At 31.4% G+C, this 20,396-nt stretch overlaps 2 protein-coding genes across 2 annotated transcripts; both read right to left on the reverse strand.

Annotated features, from left to right (window-relative positions):
• Positions 1 to 11,325: 11,325 nt before the first annotated feature.
• LOC109011409 (abscisic stress-ripening protein 1-like) lies at positions 11,326 to 12,328 on the reverse strand. Its single transcript, XM_018992610.2, has 2 exons — positions 12,096 to 12,328; positions 11,326 to 11,813 (listed from the first exon to the last, which is right to left on the reverse strand). Exons 1-2 carry the CDS (start codon positions 12,246 to 12,248, stop codon positions 11,631 to 11,633), a joined length of 336 nt encoding a protein of 111 aa, XP_018848155.1. The 5' UTR covers positions 12,249 to 12,328; the 3' UTR covers positions 11,326 to 11,630.
• A 4,766-nt stretch (positions 12,329 to 17,094) lies between these two features.
• LOC109011406 lies at positions 17,095 to 18,688 on the reverse strand. The gene is made up of 2 exons (XM_018992608.2): positions 17,946 to 18,688; positions 17,095 to 17,636 (listed from the first exon to the last, which is right to left on the reverse strand). Exons 1-2 carry the CDS (start codon positions 18,630 to 18,632, stop codon positions 17,451 to 17,453), a joined length of 873 nt encoding a protein of 290 aa, XP_018848153.2. The 5' UTR covers positions 18,633 to 18,688; the 3' UTR covers positions 17,095 to 17,450.
• Positions 18,689 to 20,396: the final 1,708 nt, after the last annotated feature.

The following is a 20,396-nucleotide window of genomic DNA, read 5'->3' on the forward strand; positions in this document are numbered from 1 at the left end:
CACGCCCCAACCTACAACATAGTTCAGCCCCTGACCCTAGACGCTACTAGTAGTACTTGTCCATGAATTGCTGCAATATGCTAGACTTCTTTTTTGGAGTATTAGAGATTGAGCAAAGCCTATCACATGTCCATAAAATGGGTTACCTTCCAATTTAAGGGAAATTTCATTCCCCCCTAATATTGGAGGATGGGCATTTTACGTAGTATTATGGTTGGCAGGGGCTAGCTTTTGATGATCATGGTTAAAAAGAAAATGGAGTTGCATAATTTTCATTCTATTTGTCATGAACATTAATCAATTAGTGCCTGCATGCCTTTGCACCAAACTCCATGTTGCAATTCTAAATCATTGGGTAATGCTTTGATCATCTCAACGAAAAACTATCAATTAAGCAAGAAAACGACAAAAAATAAAAAAGCACTTATTTGCAACAACTACTATATATAGATATTTGCAAATTCCTTGTCGGCTCTCCATAGTTGGATGGCCAATTGGAAAGTCATGATCAATCCAAGTGTGGGCACGTGGAGACTATTTAATGTGTGCCTATATGCTCGTCGACGTGGATTTCTTTTAAAAAATAATATAATATTATAGTGTCTATAATTTAAAAGTTAATTTTTTATATGAATTAAATATTTATCTATTTTTAAAAATTAATTTGATTAATAATTATTTTCTTAATCATTAAATAAATAATAAAAATTAAAATTAAAATATTTGAGCAATTACATTGAGAGAATTAAATAATATTTTTCCTTAAAAATTAGGGCATAGCCCTTCTTGTAGATGATGGTCTACATCTAGATGCTTCTTTTCTTTGTAGCTAGCCTGTACACTCATTACGACACAAATTTTCTAAGCCATTTTCTATGTCAGGAAATTATTGACAAGAATAATATTGCTAGTACTATATATGCTGTCTTATTTTGATCCCTAATATATTTATTTATTTTTTAATTTTTTTTATTTACTGATTAAAAAAGTAATTATTAATGTATTAGTTTATTTTTTCATTTTCTAAAAATATTTAAATATGTTTAAAAAATATAAAAAAAATAAGAAGAAAAAATTAAAAAGTAAAATTTGTACTAGTGGGCATGCCCAACAGTCAAAGTTGGGCGGCACACTAGCACTACCCTATTGACAAACTCTAAAATCAATTTTTTATATAGATTTTGTCTAAAAATAAAAATTAATTTATAGATGAAGGCTCGCAATTAATTGGCCTCTTGGTTCTATGTCATTCTATGTTTGGAGTTTTAACATCCAATCAAAAAACATAACTTAACTTGATGGGTTTTCTCCTGTTTCAAAGCTAGCTAGTCTCCAACATATAGCTTGATCTAAAAGAAAATGTAATTAAAGTGAAAGGGAGGGGAAAAAAAAAGGAATGAAGAATTGCATGCAAATTAAGAAGGTGGCCGAATGGTGAATTGAGTAGCTTTCATATTTCTTTCCTGCAACTCAAAGCTCAAACCCTAGCTAGTACTTGTCCATGAATTGCCGCGTGCTAGAGTTTTAGAGATTGAGCAAAGTCTAACACATGTCCATGAAATGGCATTTTACGTAAAAGTACTATGGTTGGCAGGGGCTGCTAGCTTTTGATGATCATGGCTGGCCAAAAAGAAAACGGATGGAGTTGCATAATTTTCATTCTTTTTGTCATTAACATTAATCAATTAGTGCCTGCGCGCATCATGCCTTTGCACCAAACTCCTGCATGTTGCAATTCTAAGTCATTGGGTAATGTACGTTTTGATCATCTCAACCAAAAACTATCAATTAAGTAAGAAATCGACAAAAAAAAAAAAAAATTTTAAAAAGCACTTATTTGTACGTAACAACTACTATATATAGATATATGCAAATTCCTTGTCGGCTGCCATTGTTGGCTGGCCAATTGGAAAGTCATGAATCCAAGAGTGGACACGTGGAGACTATCTAATCATGTGTGCCTATTATATATATATTATGCAGATTTACAATCATGACTCCCTATGGAAAGGAGTTTCGGCGTCCATCATCGATCGATTACATCCACATTGCTTGCTTCCTTTGAAAGCTGAAACAACCAAATAAATATAGTACCCTACCTAGATTGAGGGTGTGTTTGGTTACCAAACTTATCTCAACTCATCTCAACTCATCATTATAATTTTTTCAAATTCTAATACAAAATATAATAAATAATTCAAATTTTTCAAATCTCAAAATAATAATAATATTAAAAAATAATATTCTAACAATATTTTATCATCTCAACTCAACTCACTTCAACATCCAAACACAACCTTAACGTAATTCATCATAGATTTACTGCTGCATCTACAGCTGTAGTCACCGAGTTGAGCCAAACCGGTTTTTGAGTTGTCGAGCTTGATTCGATTTAAAATACTAAAACTCGAATTTGAATTTGAGATTTTTATTTATTCTTTATTCGATCTCAACTCGGTAAGTTAAATTCTCAATTCGAGCTCGAGCTCGTCCAAAAAAGTTCGGTTCATCCAAAAACGAGCTTGAGTTTAGCTCGAATTGTTTATTTTTTTTTATTTTTTAAATAAGATTTTATACTTAATAAATTAGATGAATAAAAAATCTAATATTAAATTTATACAACTAACAAGTAAAACCTCTATCGAATTATAAGATTTTAAAATTTTAAAAATAATTAGTATCTAACTAGTTGATATTTATTCATAATAAAAATATATTATATGCCTACGGTTTTATTAATAGATATACATAATATGATAGTATATATCTATTTCTTATATGGTTTCTACATACTAGTATACCAAATTATTAAATGTTATCGACTAATTATTATACAAATTATAAAATATAGCTATCAAATATATTTAATATATAGACATAAGTAATTAGGTTATATATTATATATTTAATTATAAAAATGCTATGTTTATATTATTATAAGCTAATACACATATAAATACATAGGTGTATGTATATATTTATCAATATATGAATGAGCTTTAATCAAGTCAAACTAACGAGTTGACTCGAGCATAAACGAGCAGGCCTTAACGAGCTTTAATCGAATTGAGTTTTGTTGAGTATGTATCATTTACTAATCAAACGGGTATCTGCTTTCACATGCAAAATTCTTTTTGTTTTCACGAGTCGAGTTCGATTTGAGTTTAACTGAACAAGTATCGAGCATATTATCGAACATACTGGTTCATTTATAAACCTAACTACATCTAACAAAATTTTTGCATAAATTGCATGTTTTTCTTAATCTAAATTTTTATCAAATATTTATTTGAGTAGAGCTAGATTGTACTTACAATTTTATTTATGATTTTACATACACGCTGACTCATTTTCTCAATTTTCTTTTAAACTTCAAATTTCATAATTTTTAACATATCAATAACTGACACGTAGATAAATAAATTTTTTTTATAAGATTTTCTTAAGTACAATTAACATTTTTTACAGTTAGCATTCCTAAATTTTTATCAATGACTGTTGAATAATTTGTTAAGAGTTAATTATTTCTATATTGAGGCGGGTGTCTATTTTTCATTTCATCGTGCTATTGTAGATCCATCATATTTGCAAGGTCGAGCCATATATATATATATATAGAAGCCTACATGATATGGCCCACTTCAATACATTTAAGTCCAAACTCAGCTCGCCAAAGGCCTATGGCCTGATTTGCATAAATTCTCAGCCTCCAAAGTAGAGTTCTAGAGTTCGAAACTCCCCTCCCTAAATGTATCACAAAAACAAAAAAAGTCCAAACTCAGCTGAAACTCAATTCATTGTATCCAAATTAGGCTTCAAACTTAAAACTCAGTGAAATAAAATACTATTTATTGCTGTGAAACTCAAGTTCAATTCTATTATTCTATTGTGGTAAAGTCCTTGTTATTGCATGAATTTGAAAAAAAAAATTGAGGGAGTGATTACTACAAAAAAAAATGCTTTAGGCATAAAGAAATTCTACAAAGGTAAATTCGTAAAATGACGTGGCTTGATGTGTTATGTTTGATTGTAAAATACTACAAGAAAAAGTGGTATTTGTAGCTAAATTTATTTCCAGCGATTGAAATTTAGCCGTAAAAAATTATTTTTACTGTAGCGGGTTTTCCTTTCCAATGAAAGAGGAAAAAGGGCAGAAATTTGACTTTTTGCGACAACCTTTTGTCGCCGCAAAAAAACTCGTTGAGAATGTGACGAATATCATGAATTTTGTGGCGAGAAAATTTTTCTGAAACTTATTGCAGCGATTATTGTCATTTTACGGCGACACTTGACTGCCACTAAAGCTTTTATTGCAAATTAGGAATATTTGTGGCACTAAATAGTCACTGGAAAAAGTCAAGATTTCAAAATTCTGCCTTATATTTTTTTCCCGCATTTTCTTTCTTCCATTTCTCTCCTTTCCCTCCAGCCGACTGACTCCTCTCTTTCTCTCCCGTGGGTTTGCCTTATATTCGTGGTCTTAGTAAGCTGCAGTTGGTTACTCTGTGTTTATTATTGTTTGGTTTTGGTTTTTATTATTTGGTCATTCCTTTCAAGGATTGGTATGTTCATAATGTTTTAATAAGTCTTCTTTGAAAATTCATATAACCACAATATTCCTTTGCAAAAAATGAGGGATATTCAATAAAGATTGGAGATTTCGTCAAAAAAATAAAAAGGTCTGAAGCTCCTTCAAAAAGAGTAATAGAGGTCTGTGTGCAGTCTCTAGAGGCACGGGTAACAAGTAGCATGAATGCTTAAGTTGGAGAAAAACTTCACTAGAGAGGAATTCGAGGTAGCTCTGAAAGAAATGAGGCCTTACAAATCTCCTAGACCTGATAGCTACAGTGCATGTTTCTACCTAACTTTCTGAAGCATAATAGGTGATGATATAAGCGAGGCAGCTCTAAATTTTTTAAATGGAGGTATGTTGGAAGAGTCTTTGAATTTCACCTATGTGGCTCTGATCCCAAAGTTAGCAGATCCAAAAAGGTAGGGGACTTTAGACCTATAAATTTGTGTAATGTGTTATACAAGCTTATAGTTAAGGCCCTTGCAAATAGAATGAAGAAGGTGCTAAATGAAATTGTCTCCCATAATCAAAATGCTTTAATTTTATATCGGAAAGATTGATCTCAGACAACATTGTTGCAGCATATGAGGCATTACATTCTATGAAAACAAGGCTGAAGGAAAGAGTGGGAAGTATGGCCTAAAAGTTAGACATTTCTAAAGCTTATGACATAGTTAAGTAGTCCTATCTGGAAGCTGTGATGGAAAAGTTAGGCTTTGGAGATAGATGGATTAAATTGATAATGGCTTCAAATACTTCAGTTACTTATTCTGTACTTATAAATGAGAAGCCAGGTGAGGTGATATGTCCCTCGAGAGGATTAAGGCAGGGGAATCTTCTCTGCCCATACCTGTTTTTTTTATGTGCTGAAGGTTTGAGCAACTTAGTTAATGGGACAGGAAAAAAAAAAAAAAAGGGGGTGTGGCAATGTCAAGGGGAGGGGTAAAACTTACTCACCTCCTCTTTACAAACGATTGCATAATATTTAGGAGAGCATGTTGTAATGAATGACAGAAAATCAGTAGTATTTTAAAGTTGTATGAGCAGGCATCAGGCTAGTGCTTGAATAAGCAAAAGACTATCATAATGTTTAGCTCAAATGGCATAAATAAAGACTGTGATATAATTATGCAAGAGCTTGGAGCTAGAGTGCAAAATAACTATCAAAAGTATATGGGTCTACCTACAATGGTGGGAAAGTCAAAGTATAATACCTTTCAAGGTATCAAAGATAGAGTCTGGCTTAAGATAAACAATTGGAAGAACTAGTTTCTATCACCTGCTAGGAATGAGGTCTTGTTAAAAGTTGTTATCCAATATATCGCTACCTACTACATGAGTGTGTTTTCTCTACCAAAGAGGTTGTGTAAGGAACTTGCAGCTTTAACGGCAAAGTTCTGGTGGGGTCACAGAGACAATGATAAGAAGATAAAGTAGATGAGATGGGGGAAGATGGGGGCCTTGAAAAGTATTGGAGGACTAGGCTTCAGAGAGTTAGAGAGCTTCAATAAAGCTCTTCCAGCTAAGCAATGCTGGAGAGTTCTAACTAATCCTAGATCCATTGCTACAAGGGTGCTCAAAGACAAATATTTTAAGCAGACTAATGTGCTAGAAGCAAAGATAGGCAATGGACCTTCACTGATTTAGAGAAGCATGTGGGGGATCCCTAGAGTTTTTGAAGGAAGGGCTTGTTTGGAGGGTGGGAAATGGGCAGAGCATAAAAATATGGGGGATAAATGAATCTCCAAACTATCCTATTAGAAAATTCAATCCCCAATAAAGAAGCTCACAACAAATGCTAAGGTGGTCCAGTTGGTTGATGGGAGTTGGCCAATGGGTATGGAATGGTCAGAAAATAGAAGACATTAGAGGAATTCTAGCTAATAGACCTCATTGGAAAGTTCAACATACTTACGAGGAAGGAAATAAGGTTGCTCATTTCTTAGCAAAATTTGCTCATAGTATAAATGAAGAAAAAGTTTGGATAGAAGATAGCCCAAAGGGTTACTATAGTTTTATTTTACAAGACAATACATGATGTATTGATTAATTCTTGATGAATACAGAAGTTATGGTTTTATTAAAAAAAAAAACAGAAGTGATAGATCCATATAATTATTAAGCCGCTGTTTTATTTAGTTATATAATTACAAGACGGAAAAGTTTGATAAGAAAAATTTATAAAAGCTTAAATTAATAATGCAAATATTAATACTAAAATTTTATTACGAATTATAAAATGGTGAAACATAATTAAAATAGAAAGTTAACATGCTCTAGCTACCTATACTATATAATTCATACTGTGCCTACATATATTAAAAGTATAAAGAACATATTTAAATATAAAAAATATAAAGGATGTTTATTACAATTTGACAATTAAAGTTAATATTAATGATAATTTTGTTAGGTTTCTATATAAAAAAAAAAAAAGGAAGGGGTAAATTCATATGGTTACGGGAGAAAACGTTTTTAAATTATGGATTATACTCACAGATTATTGAAAAACTTTTTTGTTTTAATTTTATCTTCTTTATGAGAAGGTAATTTGTTAGTAATTATTAAACATTTATTCATAAATATGTAAAAAAAAATTCCAACATTATATAAACTTTCAGAGAAGGAAAAAATTAAAAATGTTCTAATATATATATATATATATAATATTAACACATTACCATATTATTCAGCACTATAAATAATGATTTAATCATTGCATTACTCCAAAGGCAGTTTAGCTCATAGTTTAAGAATATAAACCAGATCATGATCTTAATTTACTTTAAAAATTTTCATAACCTTTTTTAAATATTACTAAAGCAGAAGCACTTTTTTATTCCAAAGTTCTAACAATTCACATGTAAAACAATCAAAACTAAAAAATATATAATGTCTGTTAGATTAACGGAAAAAAGTGTTATTAATTAATATAATTTAATTTTTCAAAGACACTATAAGAAATAATATATAACAATGAAGAGAACATTAATTTATTTAACATTTTCACACTTGGCAAAATAAAATAGTAATAAAGACATATTATATTTTTAAATTATTAAGAAATTATAAGTTATTTCCTTATGAAAATTGATAATTACACTAACCAACCTACTATTATCACTCTTAACAGTTATAGTTGAATGCGTATGTTGTATGTTTGTTATTTCCAGAATAAATGTATAATGTGTTAATTTTAAAATTCAAAACTAAAGTAGTAAGTATTAAACAATTTAATCATATATTTATAATATAAAGTCTCATCCTTTACATTCCAAAAAAAAAAAATTAAACAAACTATAGTACATTATAAACTCATGTAAATCTACCTCAAATAGTGTAATTAATTTCAGGTTAATTAACAAACTATTCAATTTATCCGGAAATGAAAAAAAAACCCTAAAATCGTTTTCCTTCTTTCTCTCTCTCTCTCGCTCTCTCTCTATTTCCCTTCTGCGGCCATTTAATTGCGACGAAAATATTATTTGTGACTAAAATAGACTCATTTTAACTGTAAATAGTCATTTCGCTGAAATTAACTGACTACAAATAAACAATTTTCTTGTAGTGATCTACCTCAAATAGTGTAATTGATTTCAAGTAAATTAACAAACTATTCAATTTATCCGGAAATGAAAAAAATATTTAAGTTTGAAATTTATATATCTTAATAAATCATTAAACAAAAATATTAATAAAAGGGAAAAAAATTAGATTTATAATAAAATGTAACAATTCAATTCAATATTTACAGAGTTCAAAATTAAAGGAAATAAAATGCTGCACAAAAATAAAGTTTAGTTTTTCAAGATTTTGTTTTTTTATTAGAATTTTATGAAGAGTTAATGGTATCAATTTGTTAAAAAAAAAAATACTATAGGCCAATTGTACAGCTCAAACTGACTGATTTGTAAGATTACCCATTTTTCACATCTAAAGCCCAAAAAGTCAAAAGAACCCTAAAATCGTTTTCCTTCTTTTTGATCTCCCTCTCTATTTCCCTTCTGCGTCGACAGCCTCATCATTTTCTCAAAAATCTCTCTCCTAACATTAACGTCGTGCCTTCCATGTTTCTGTCTTTCTCTTCGTTACTGAACAACGGTGCCTCTTCGATCTCTACTTGCCTCGCCGTCTCGTAATTATTTAAAAAAATAAATAAATAAATACGAAATTTACATAAAAAAAAAAATTAATTTTAAATTTTATTATTTTTCAAAACGAATATTACTGCATGACACTTATACATTCTATAATTGTACGTACGTAGCATTACTCTAACTTTTTATCTTCAAAATTATAATCAAGCACGCCGCTAGCTTCTGTTTTTACGTTCCAAAACTTGTCTTAATTGTCGCCTTGGATGGACCGATTAGCTTGCTAGCTAACTAGCTATGAACATATATTAAGCAGCATGCATGCAGTACTAGTACTCCGAAGGCCATCAACACGTAAGACCAAAAAAGGTGTAGGGCTTATCATGACTTATGGCTCGATCGACCCAATCAAAGAGTTTTCCATTAATCTAAATTAAGGAGGATTATTCAAAGGTATATTAATTCGATCGCTTATAATGATGAACGTACGTAGTACTCCCATTAATTAATTAATGCGATTAATCCAATTAACTGTTTGGATTTCCTTTTATGATATGATTAATGCAATTAGCTTTATAATGATCAAATGTGCACATGATCATAGGTATTACTTATGCATCTATATATAGATCATGATTGATCCCGATCCATCTTGATGTAGAGTACTGATAATCTCCAAACCATATTTTCAAGCTGATCAGTTAATTAATCATTGCCGTAAATATCGGATTACAATATTTACTACAAGAAAATTTTTTATTTATAGTTAATTATATTTTACGAAAAATGATCATTTTTTTATTAAAATAAATTTATTCTCATCACAAATAACTATTTATAAATATTCATTTTTCTTATAGGATAATATTAATCTCACCGCTCTATTCTACCGCTCCATTTTACAGCTATGATTTTTATTTTTTATTTTTATTTTTTTACTTAATGATTAAGGAAATATTTTTTAATAATATTATGATTTTTTTATTTTTTCAAAAAAATATTTAAGAGTATTAAAAAATACATATATGAAAAAGGAAAAAAAAAATAACAAATCTTAGCTCCTAACACTAGCTGGGAGGGGTGATCGTAGTCTGGTCCTTTCTTATAATAATAGTTTATTTCCGTCCTCTATATATATATGGAATTACCCACAAAAGAAAGGATAACGGACCACTTGGATTCTCAGTGTGTATTAATCTTTGCTTAGAGAGACATGACCATGACACCTGATAATATTTTCAAAATTCAACCACCTTTCCAAATAGTACCTGCCATTCCAACTTTCCATTCATCATGATGATGATCGATCTGCTAGATGTACGTGAATTTATAAGGCATAAATTAGTTAGCTTGCTGCTGCAGGACGCTTGAATTGAAAGTATAAAGTGCATGAAGGTTGAACCCAAGGGCGCTAGCTAGCTAGGGTCTGTCAGAGAGAAAAAAAATTAATAGTGTTCATGTCATTCGGCTCCCAGGCGGACTGTGAGGCACCTGATGTTAGCCAGGAGTACTCCCAGAGGAAAATCATCATCGGCTCAATGGTCTCTTTGATGTTCTCTCTTCGGCAGGATCGTACAAAAAGTTACAGGGCAAGATCATCAGACTCATGTATGATTTAATATGACAGACAGATCATAAACACGTTAAGTACTGATCAACCGGCCTATATATAGTATTTAGCAAGCATTATTAAATGCTGGTTGAAAAATTTATCCGGGCAACGACTCTCAGAATGCTTAATTAAAATTCACGTTATGTTTGAGTTTATCTCTCTAAACTCCAAATAAAACTCTAGCTAGCTAGAGTTTGATGATCAATACCAACTTTAGATAATTTGAATCTGAAGTATAACATGGCTGGTTTCGTACGTATGATCAGCTTTACTCTCGCTTGTGGCAGTGGGGGTTTGCTGAGATTTTGCGGTACTGTACGTAGATATCGATGTGAATAACATGGATCATAGAGGTTGATCCATGGCTGGGTCCCTCTTTTTGCCAACATGGCAATCATCATGTGGAAACATGCTTGAATCTCATTGTAAGAAAGGGTACCCGGACATAGTGGACACTTATTTCCTTTCTCTTAGAGATTATATATGAATTGGCTCTTAATTAAGCTATTTCATGAGTTTTGATGATTGGTTTTTAATGGCCAATCGGGGGTTACACTTAGAGAGACTATACATAATGAGGTAGCTAGTCCTGACATCTAGGCTGTAGAATATATGGATGTTGCTCTGGTATATTATAAATATCACGTAGTACACTCCACCATCTCTGAGAAGATTTTGGATGAACAACAACGACGACGGAGAATATGTTGAATATGAACTGCACTAGATCTATGATTTGCCAACTAGGTATAATATCAAATTTCGCTGTGTAATTTGATTTAGTTTTTCTAACACTCATGAACAAGGTTGTTTAATGGAGATGCGGTGACTTATTGAGTCTATAATATATATGATTTTTTAGATTAACACAAAAACTTATAACCTAATCCAAAAAATAATATGATCAGTAGCCTTATCCTGCAAGTAATGAGTAGCATCTCATGGCTAAATTAAAGGCTACAGGTAATATATATTTGAATTTTCCACATAATTGTTGTGGCTTTTGCAGATGATCAGAAGCTTAGAGAAAGAAGATCGACGACTCATGATAGTAAGTACGTACTTTTACAACTTCTCAAATTATATCACACAACATATTTAATTTATTATGAACATTGACAAGATCATTATATTTCACACAGCAAGAGATCATCATGAACAGCTGATTGCCTCTCAGGAAACAAGAAAGAAAAAGGACATTAATTTAATTCCCTCCCAGAAGATCGATCAATCATATTCAGATACTGATCACTCAGAAATATTATTTGAGATATTCTTTTTCTGGCCTGGATCGATCGATTAACATGACGCACGCAAGAACAGACATAGATATTAATTAATTAAGACACACTTAGAAGAGATGGTGGTGCTTCTTTCCATGAGCCTCTTCTTCTTCTTCCTTTGCCTCTTTCTTCTCATGATGCTCATGGAACACATAGCCGCCTGCTCCTATCGCGGCCGCTGCTCCAATCTCCTCCTCTACCTTGTGCTTGTGCGCATGCTCTGGGTCTTTCTTTGCCTCATGCTTCTCATGCTGATTTCAATCAATATTGAAACAAAAGCACACACAATTTTAAGAAGACTAGGCCAAAACAACCATATATATATATATATATATATGCACAAGGAAAATATGAAGGCTAGCTAGCTGCCTGTGATCTGAAATTGATGGCAGATGGAAAACACTATGATCTATCGATCGACAGGAAAACTTTAAGAAAACACAAAGTAAAAATGGTATGATTTTAATCTTAAAAGGCGCATATATATATATATATATATATATATATATATCGATCATGATTAGAGTTTATACCAAGGCATAAGCTCCTGCAGCAGCAGCACCAAGCTCGCCTAGGTGCTCGAGATGCTTATGGTGCTTCTCTTCCTTCTCATAATCGACAGGTTTTTGTTCTGATCCATCTTTGCCGTGGGAAAAGAGGTGGTGGTGGTGGTGCTCCTCAGCCATGGCGATCGATCTTCAGGAAAAAAAATATATATATATATATATATTACAGGATGAATTATTATGCCAAAATTGTGTGAGAATTCAAATGGCTTTGTGGGGTTATTTATAATCGGTACTGCAGGTAGTCATGACCAAATATTGCAAAAGACCAAACGCTCCTGCCTAATTCGTGGCCACTCATATATACATGCATGCATGATTGTTCTAATCTACGGTCTTGGGTGTGCACTTAATTCAACCGATACAGAAATATTTTAACCACAAAAAAAATTTTATAAAAATAAATCTATAAATTAAGAAGATTTGATGTGATATGATATATTATAAAACTATTTTTATTATAAAATAAATATAACATACCACATTAAATCACGTTAATTTATAATATTATTTTTATGAAATCTCATTGTGACTACAGTACTTCTCTTTACATAAATAAATTTATTTGCAACAACTTAATTTATTAACACATAGAGTCATTTGGATTTAAAGATGAGTTGAGATGATTCGTAAATAATAAAAATAGATTAAGATGGTTTGTGTAAAAATTTAAAAAAATTATAACGATAAAATGAGATGAGTTGAAATGTATTACAGCTAGGCTTATAATATAGAATTTGTATGAAAATTATTCAAATAATGATGTAATGATGATGGTGATGATATACTTTTTAATTAATGTTTTCTTTATATACTGTAGACGCTTGTACTATTATAGATATACACGCACACGCACTTCACCTATCATAATGTACAAATTCAAGGACGAATTTAAAGCCGTGGCCCTACAAATTAAGTTTGACAAGATAAAATATTTATGTATTTTCTCCTAAAAGAAATTGAAATAAAATAGTGATTGTACTATATATTTGCGGCTACAATTAATCGGTCGAAACTCGAAATTAGCTTTTGCTTTAACGTTCAAACGTACGTGCCCTTCATTAATTAATTAATATTTGTGTGAAGTTACGAAAGTAGGGTAATTTTCTGAGCCTCTGACTCTTATATTAATGTGTGGCAGTGTGCGGATCCAGCTTCTTTTATATAATATATATATATATATATATGTATATATATATATTTGAAACTAGTAAAATTACGTGCAGTTATAAAATGTATAAATATCGTATAATCATTTTAAAAAAAAATAAAATTTATTATTATATAACTATAACTATCATTTCTCATATATTTATAATGATCAATATATATTGAGTAGTAGTACTACTGATGTTTTACTCAAAGAAATATTTAAAGTAGTACCATATTTAGATCATATTGAAAATGTTTAATCTCATATCATCTTATCATTATAATTTTCTCAAATTTTCATATAAAATATAATAAATAATTCAATTTTTTAATTATTAAAATAATAATAATAATATAAAAAAATAATATTTTATTTAACTTTCATCTCAACTCATTATCCAAATGGGACCTAGCTAAATCATGTTCCTCTCCAACCATATACTTATATCCCATCTGCCGGCCACTACCCAATTATTCATTATTTTAGGACCGGCCATGTGCTAGCTCTTTATGATTAATCTCTGTCCACTTTATAAAGTACTACTCCTTTCGACTAATATATATCCTGGCCTGGATTTTTATCATGGAAATATCAGTACTGTGCAACCATTTTTCATCATCAAATTCAGTGTGTTTTACACGTACGATAGCTAGCTGGGGATCAATTAAATTTGAGTTTTTCTTAACCTGAAAATAATCAGATCATATCTCTGCTGTTATGCTTTACCAATCACAAGAGCAATAACTATCTTGATCTTTATATTTCGATCAGTTTTTCTGACTGTACGTTTATGATCTTTAGAAGATATAAACAGAAATTGATGATCTTCATTTCCATATCATATATATATATATATATATATATAGACGACGAACCAATTGACAATTAATGTTTGAGAAGTGCTACGTGCAGTCATAAAGAGATTTCACACACAATAAACTCACAAAATGACGTGGCTTGATGTGGTACATTATATCTACTTTATAATAAAAGTAATTTTATAATTATCACATCAAGTCATGTGAGTTTGTGTATTTACTTTTATGAGATCTCTTTATAGTTAAAGCATTTCTCTTAATGTATATATAATAATGTCCCTTATAATGATGATCATGATGCATCTTCTAAACCTACTGCAAATATATGATGACATTAATATTATGTAATCATCAAATTATCTCAAGATCGAAGTGAACTTTATAGAAAATTAAAAAAAAAGAATAATGATTTGTAAGTTCTGTGTAATTCCTTTGTAAAAAAGCGGACACTACTATGAAAAAATGTAAAAAAAAAAATTAAAAATTAAAAATTAAAAAAAAAAAAATCTGTTCTTTTTAAGTGAGACTTAGTACTTTTATACAAAAGGTTTGGGTACACTTTAAATTTATATATAGTATTACTCTAAAAAAAACATTATAAATAGCAATATGGACAAGTTCTTTAGATAACATAAACATATCATTATTGACATGATCAATATATATATATATATATATATATATATAGGTCTTGGAATTTCCCAAGCACCCAACGAAACACTACTAGTTAATTAGACTCGGGTTCAGTGAAAAACACATGCACGTACGGATTAAAATGAAAGTGTTTTCTTTTAAAGCCTAAAGATTTGATGATCTGCCTGCAGTTTATAAGCCGGCATGCACAAGGACATGCATGCAATGATTCTCATTGCCTTTATTCAGATAGCTTGTATGTTGGGACTGTAATTAATTAATGGCCTTTGTTTTGAGAAGATATAAGCAAAAAGCGATCTCCATTATTTCCACATGAGCTTGAGCCGGCCACCAATATTTGATTACATCATGTAAATCTCATATCGCCATAGAAGTCAAGTAACCCTAGCATGCATGATCGATGTATCTTCTAAGCCAAACTCCAACAATGTACACTAGTGTGATATCACAGCAAAGAAAAAGATGTCCACGCGTATACGATGGTGATCTTGATCTACTTATAATTAATTAATTAGGATTATATTACAGAAAGAAAGAAAAAAGAAAGACAAACATGATGTCCAATAAAGTAAGTTGTAGTAATTCTAAAAGTATAAAGATATACCTAAAGAGTTATTTTATTCTCAAGTCGGTGCATACAACACACAATCTACATCACTTAATGGTAAAATTTAATTTTTAAATCAAATTATGTCACGTAAAACAGTGTGTTGTGTATAAGTACTAAGACTTAGAATAACAGTACTCCACATGATAAGAAATTACAATATCTAATTAATTTTAGAGCACATTAATATATAATTCATCCGACTCTACCATCAATTTGAGTGACTTAAAATACAGCTAGGCTCAATGATAACAATTGGGAAACTTAACTAGAAATCGAGCCAATTATATAAACTCTATATGTAAGTAGTCGACATGATCTCCTTGAACACCCAACTTTCTTGATGTACACCCAATTAAGAACCATCTAGAGAAGTAATCGTGATGCAATCTTAATCCAAGTCGACAGCAGGATCCATCCAGCTTTTACTACATATACAAGTCACTCGATCGATCTCCATGCAGTACTAGAGGAGCTAGCGAGCTAGCCTAGCTAAATGAGAAAGATACACATGAAGCAACGTGCTAACGTTCTCATGAAACTATCACATATATATAGGGGCCTATTTATCGAAGCATTGGTGCAATTACTTCGATGCTACTATATCCCGGCCCTGATGTTTATTTCAAGTTTACTGTTCTATGAAAGTAATTTATTTTTGTCACTTTAAAGTAATTAGAATGGTATTTTGAATTGTGCATTAAGATGTAGGTCGGTCTCTAATTAATGCTAGCAGCTTTAATTGTTTGTGTTCTAATTAAGAAAGTAAGTTATCTCGGATAGGGGGTTAGTTGTTATGCTACATATGTACAGTTGTAGAATGTATAAGTGTTATGTAGTAGTATTTATTTTAAAAAAGAGTAGAGTCTATTATTAATTTTTTTTTTTTTTTTTATGTAGATTTTGTATTTATTTATTTTTTTTCAAAATGATTGCGAGACAGCGAGGCGAGTAGAAATCGAAGAGGCACCGTTGTTCAGTAATGAAGAGAGAAAGACAGAAACATGGAAGACACGTTGTTAGGAGAGTGATTTTTGAGAAAATGGTGAGGCTGTCGACGCAAAAGGGAAATAGAGACTGGTCCCGATAATTTTTTTTCATTCATTTTTTTTATATTCTTAAATATTTTTTAAAAAAATTCAAAACATCACTAAAAAATATTTTCTTAATCACTAAGTAAAAAAATAAAAAAATTATCGGGACCGACTCTAGCATTTTTCATTTGTCTTAACACTGCCCCCATCATTTATTTTATAAATTTGATGAAAAGAGATAGATTTAACCATTTCTATTTGTCTTAACACTCCCCCATCATTTATATTTGATTTAACACTCTCTTTAATGAGTAGGCATAATATATGGAATATTTAACTAAATTAAGTAAAATATAAGGCTAGGATTCAAACTCAGGATCACCTGATCTACTTTGATATTATGTGAAATTTCTATTTATCTCAAAAATTTAGCTAATGAAAATAGATAGATTTAATCATTTATATTTTTCAGAATTTCGTGACTCTAATACTTGAACTGAGTTTCATTTGTATATATCAGATCCTCCATCGCTCTATATGTATACTTTTTTAACCAGGGCCTTCTCACTCCTGACCAGAAAAAGTGGGGTTTCTAACGTACGAATTAGATATATATCATTTATATTAATGTCACAATTTTCATGTTCATGATCTGGAAAAAAATAATAATAATGAAAATAATAACAGATCAGACAAGTTCTTTAGATAATAAACATGTCATTATTAACATTAATTAGATAATATGAAAACCAGATGAAACCCACTTACAAAAAGAAACAGATGACACCCACACATAATTCATGAAAAGGAAACGTACATATACCAACCAAGGAAGCATTCACAGACTCACCCTCTCTCACAGGTATTATTTAGGGTAGTTGCTCACTGGTGCTATATCCCCCCTTCTTCTTCTTTTTTTTTTTTTTTGATAGATAGATAGATAGTACTGGTTGGCATATCTAAATGCAAGACAAAATAATTAAAAACACGCATATATAGTTCATGAAGACACTAGGAACAGATCGATCATGAAGGATCCTTTCTTCTTCTATTTTTTCAACCAAAAAGGTGGTGGTGCTTCTTTCCTTGAGCCTCTTCCTCCTCTTCCTTAGCCTCCTTCTTCTCATGGTGCTCATGGAAGGCAAATCCACCAGATCCAACTGCAGCCACTGCTGCAACCTCCTCTGCTATCTTATGCCTGTGTGCATTCTCTGGGTCTTTCTTTGCCTCATGCTTCTCATACTGATGTAAAAAAAAGAGCAAAAACCAATGGAATTAGTTCGTCAAGATTCTCAAGCTTTAACCACAACAAATTAGATGTAAAAACCTAAAAAAATTTCACGTTTTCCAACAAAACAAAGAACTTCTTTTAACTTTCTACCCATGACAAGTAAAAGGTTTGGATCCATGGATGTTTGCGGGCCGGTGAGTCGTGCATATATATTTTCAATATGGCTCCATACTATAAGCAAAATATCTAGAACATACTTTATAAAAAGAACGAGATGCTGCATGGTAAAAGCAGAAGTAGATAATTAAATATATACTTACCAAGGCATAAGCACCAGCGGCGGCAGCACCGAGCCCGCCAAGCTCCTCGAGATGCTTGTGGTGCTTCTTTTCCTTGTCGTAGTCAACGTCTTCCTCGTTGGTGTCCTTGTACCCAGCCGGGCGATCAGAATCGGGATAGTCAGTGGTGTCCTTGTACCCACCCGGGCGATCAGAATCGGTGTAAGCAGTGGTCTCACTGTAGCCACCTGGACGATCGCCGGAGTAAGCATTGGTCTCGTTGAAGCCACCAGGGCGATCACCAGAGTAAGCATTGGTCTCGTTGAAGCCACCAGGGCGATCACCAGAGTAAGCATTGGTCTCGTTGAAGCCACCAGGGCGATCACCAGAGTAAGCAGTGGTGTCGGAGTAGCCACCGGGGCGGTCAGAACCGGAGTAATCAGTGGTCTCAGGACGGTTATAGCCACCAGGGCCATCAGTGGAGTAATTACCAGTCTCGGAGTAGACATTATCAACGGGCTTCTCTTCATCATCCTTGTGGTGGTGGAAGAGGCCATGGTGGCGCTTCTCTTCAGCCATATGGATATCTGGTGGTGGTGTTTGAGTGTATGTTTTGAAACGAGTGTGCAGAAAGTGAGGTAAAGGAAAGGATTGAGGAGGTGTTTGATGGGTGGTGGGAGAGGTGTATGTGGGGTTGCTATTTATAGGGGGATGGTGACCAAATGCCATAGATTGAGTTGCTCTTTCTTCATCGTGGGTGGCATAATGTTGCTATGGACGGTCAGGATGTAATCTGTTGGGTTCACTCATCTTCTTTATTATGTCCACCATTTTTTTGATAATGTTTTTTTAAAATTTTTTTTTTAATCTCTCTCTCTCTCTCTCTCTCTCTCTCTCATGCTTTGTTTTCCATGTTTATAAGGAATTCGGTCGATCTTTAATTATTTGCTTTTAATAATTAAAGGGGTTCTTAATTAGATCAATTAAAAACCAACATGCATTAAGTAATTAAAGACCATATATATCTCAATAATCTTAATTTGTAAAAGCTTATTTCATCATGATCACTAGTAAACTTATAATCTCATTTTAATATACAAAGAGCTAGCTAGCTATGCACTGCTAATTATGATCGTGATCATAAAAATCTCACACTAATTATTAAATATAATCATAAAAATAATTATCGTACAATTTTTATTTTTAGTAGATATTATTTGATAATTATCTTGAATTTTTTGGGTATAAAATGAATATTAATATATACTGCTTAATTAATTCATTTGTTTATCTACAAAAAACTGCTTAATTAATTTCTGAAAATCGATCAAGAGCCGTGTGGGAAATGGTACTGCACAAAATCTTGTCTATGAATGCATGGGTTGTTTTATACAAGCAGCTTTACTACTCATCATTTTTATATAATATTACATATTTTTTATTTTTTTTTAAAAAAATTTTATTCTTTTTAAACTAATTAAATTTTTATACTTATCATCTATACATTATATATTTGATAAGAAAAAAAATTAAAAATTAAAAAATAAAAAATTATATATAATATATAATATATGATGTGCGTAGAAATGAAGAATATAATTTTACTTGTACAAATCGATTGTTTGCCTGTCCTCTTCAATCTTCATGTTGATCACGTCCTTTCCCCGTGTGATTAACCCTAGCTGCTAGTACTTCAAGTTTAGGGCACTAGGATTGATGCATGGTTAATGCATGGTTAATGCATGTATGCTTGATAAAAGTGAATTCAAATCATGCTTTTCCGGTGGCCACCGAATTATTTTTATTTTTATTTTTACTTAATGATTAATTAATAATTAAATAAGTATTTTTAAAAGAATATATAATTTTTTCTTATTTTTAAGAATATCTAAATAGTTTAAAAAAATAGTAGAAGTAAAAGTAAAAAAAAAATCAAAAAAAATTTTTAACTGATTGGTAGAAGATTTTGGTATGTGGACATAGCAACGTTCATTCTTATATGAATAGCGCTAGTATAGTTTTGGAATGTATAAGTGTTGTGTAATCTTTTTACAAAATAGTAGGGTTTACTATTAAAATCAATTTTTTATCATATGAGTTTCGTATTTACTCACTTTTTTAAAGAAATTGTTCGGTGCTTACGCATTTCAAGACTACAAATATTATTTCTCTTCTTATATCTGATCTGCATTCGAAAATATTATATATATATTGATATTGAAGTACATATATGAGATCTAATATTTATATACATGCATGTAAACTAAATATTCGAGATTGAAGATTATTCATGTAATTTTATGTTCTAATTAACATATATTCACCATCTTATGATCACATGATCTCTCATGCTGATGGGTTTGAAGGTTTCACATTAACAAGAATGGAAAACCCTAGAGCCGTGGTCATCGAACGAGACCAAGTGTGATAATTGTCGACAAGGAGGAGTTGTGTGACTAGAACAATCCTAAGGTTATCGGTGGGGTGAAGGAA

The sequence above is a fragment of the Juglans regia genome, chromosome 6 (assembly GCF_001411555.2).
Source record: "Juglans regia cultivar Chandler chromosome 6, Walnut 2.0, whole genome shotgun sequence".
NCBI classification, from domain to species: Eukaryota; Viridiplantae; Streptophyta; class Magnoliopsida; order Fagales; family Juglandaceae; genus Juglans; species Juglans regia.

Excerpts from the sequence above, each read along its gene's own strand:
- LOC109011406 (XM_018992608.2), bottom strand. The coding sequence starts at position 18,632 with ATGGCATTTGGTCACCATCCCCCTATAAATAGCAACCCCACATACACC. Across the intron at positions 17,637-17,945 it reads CCGCTGGTGCTTATGCCTTG|TATGAGAAGCATGAGGCAAA; the intron begins GTAAGTATATAT and ends TTTTTACATCAG.
- LOC109011409 (XM_018992610.2), bottom strand. The coding sequence starts at position 12,248 with ATGGCTGAGGAGCACCACCACCACCACCTCTTTTCCCACGGCAAAGAT. Across the intron at positions 11,814-12,095 it reads CTGCAGGAGCTTATGCCTTG|CATGAGAAGCATGAGGCAAA; the intron begins GTATAAACTCTA and ends GATTGAAATCAG.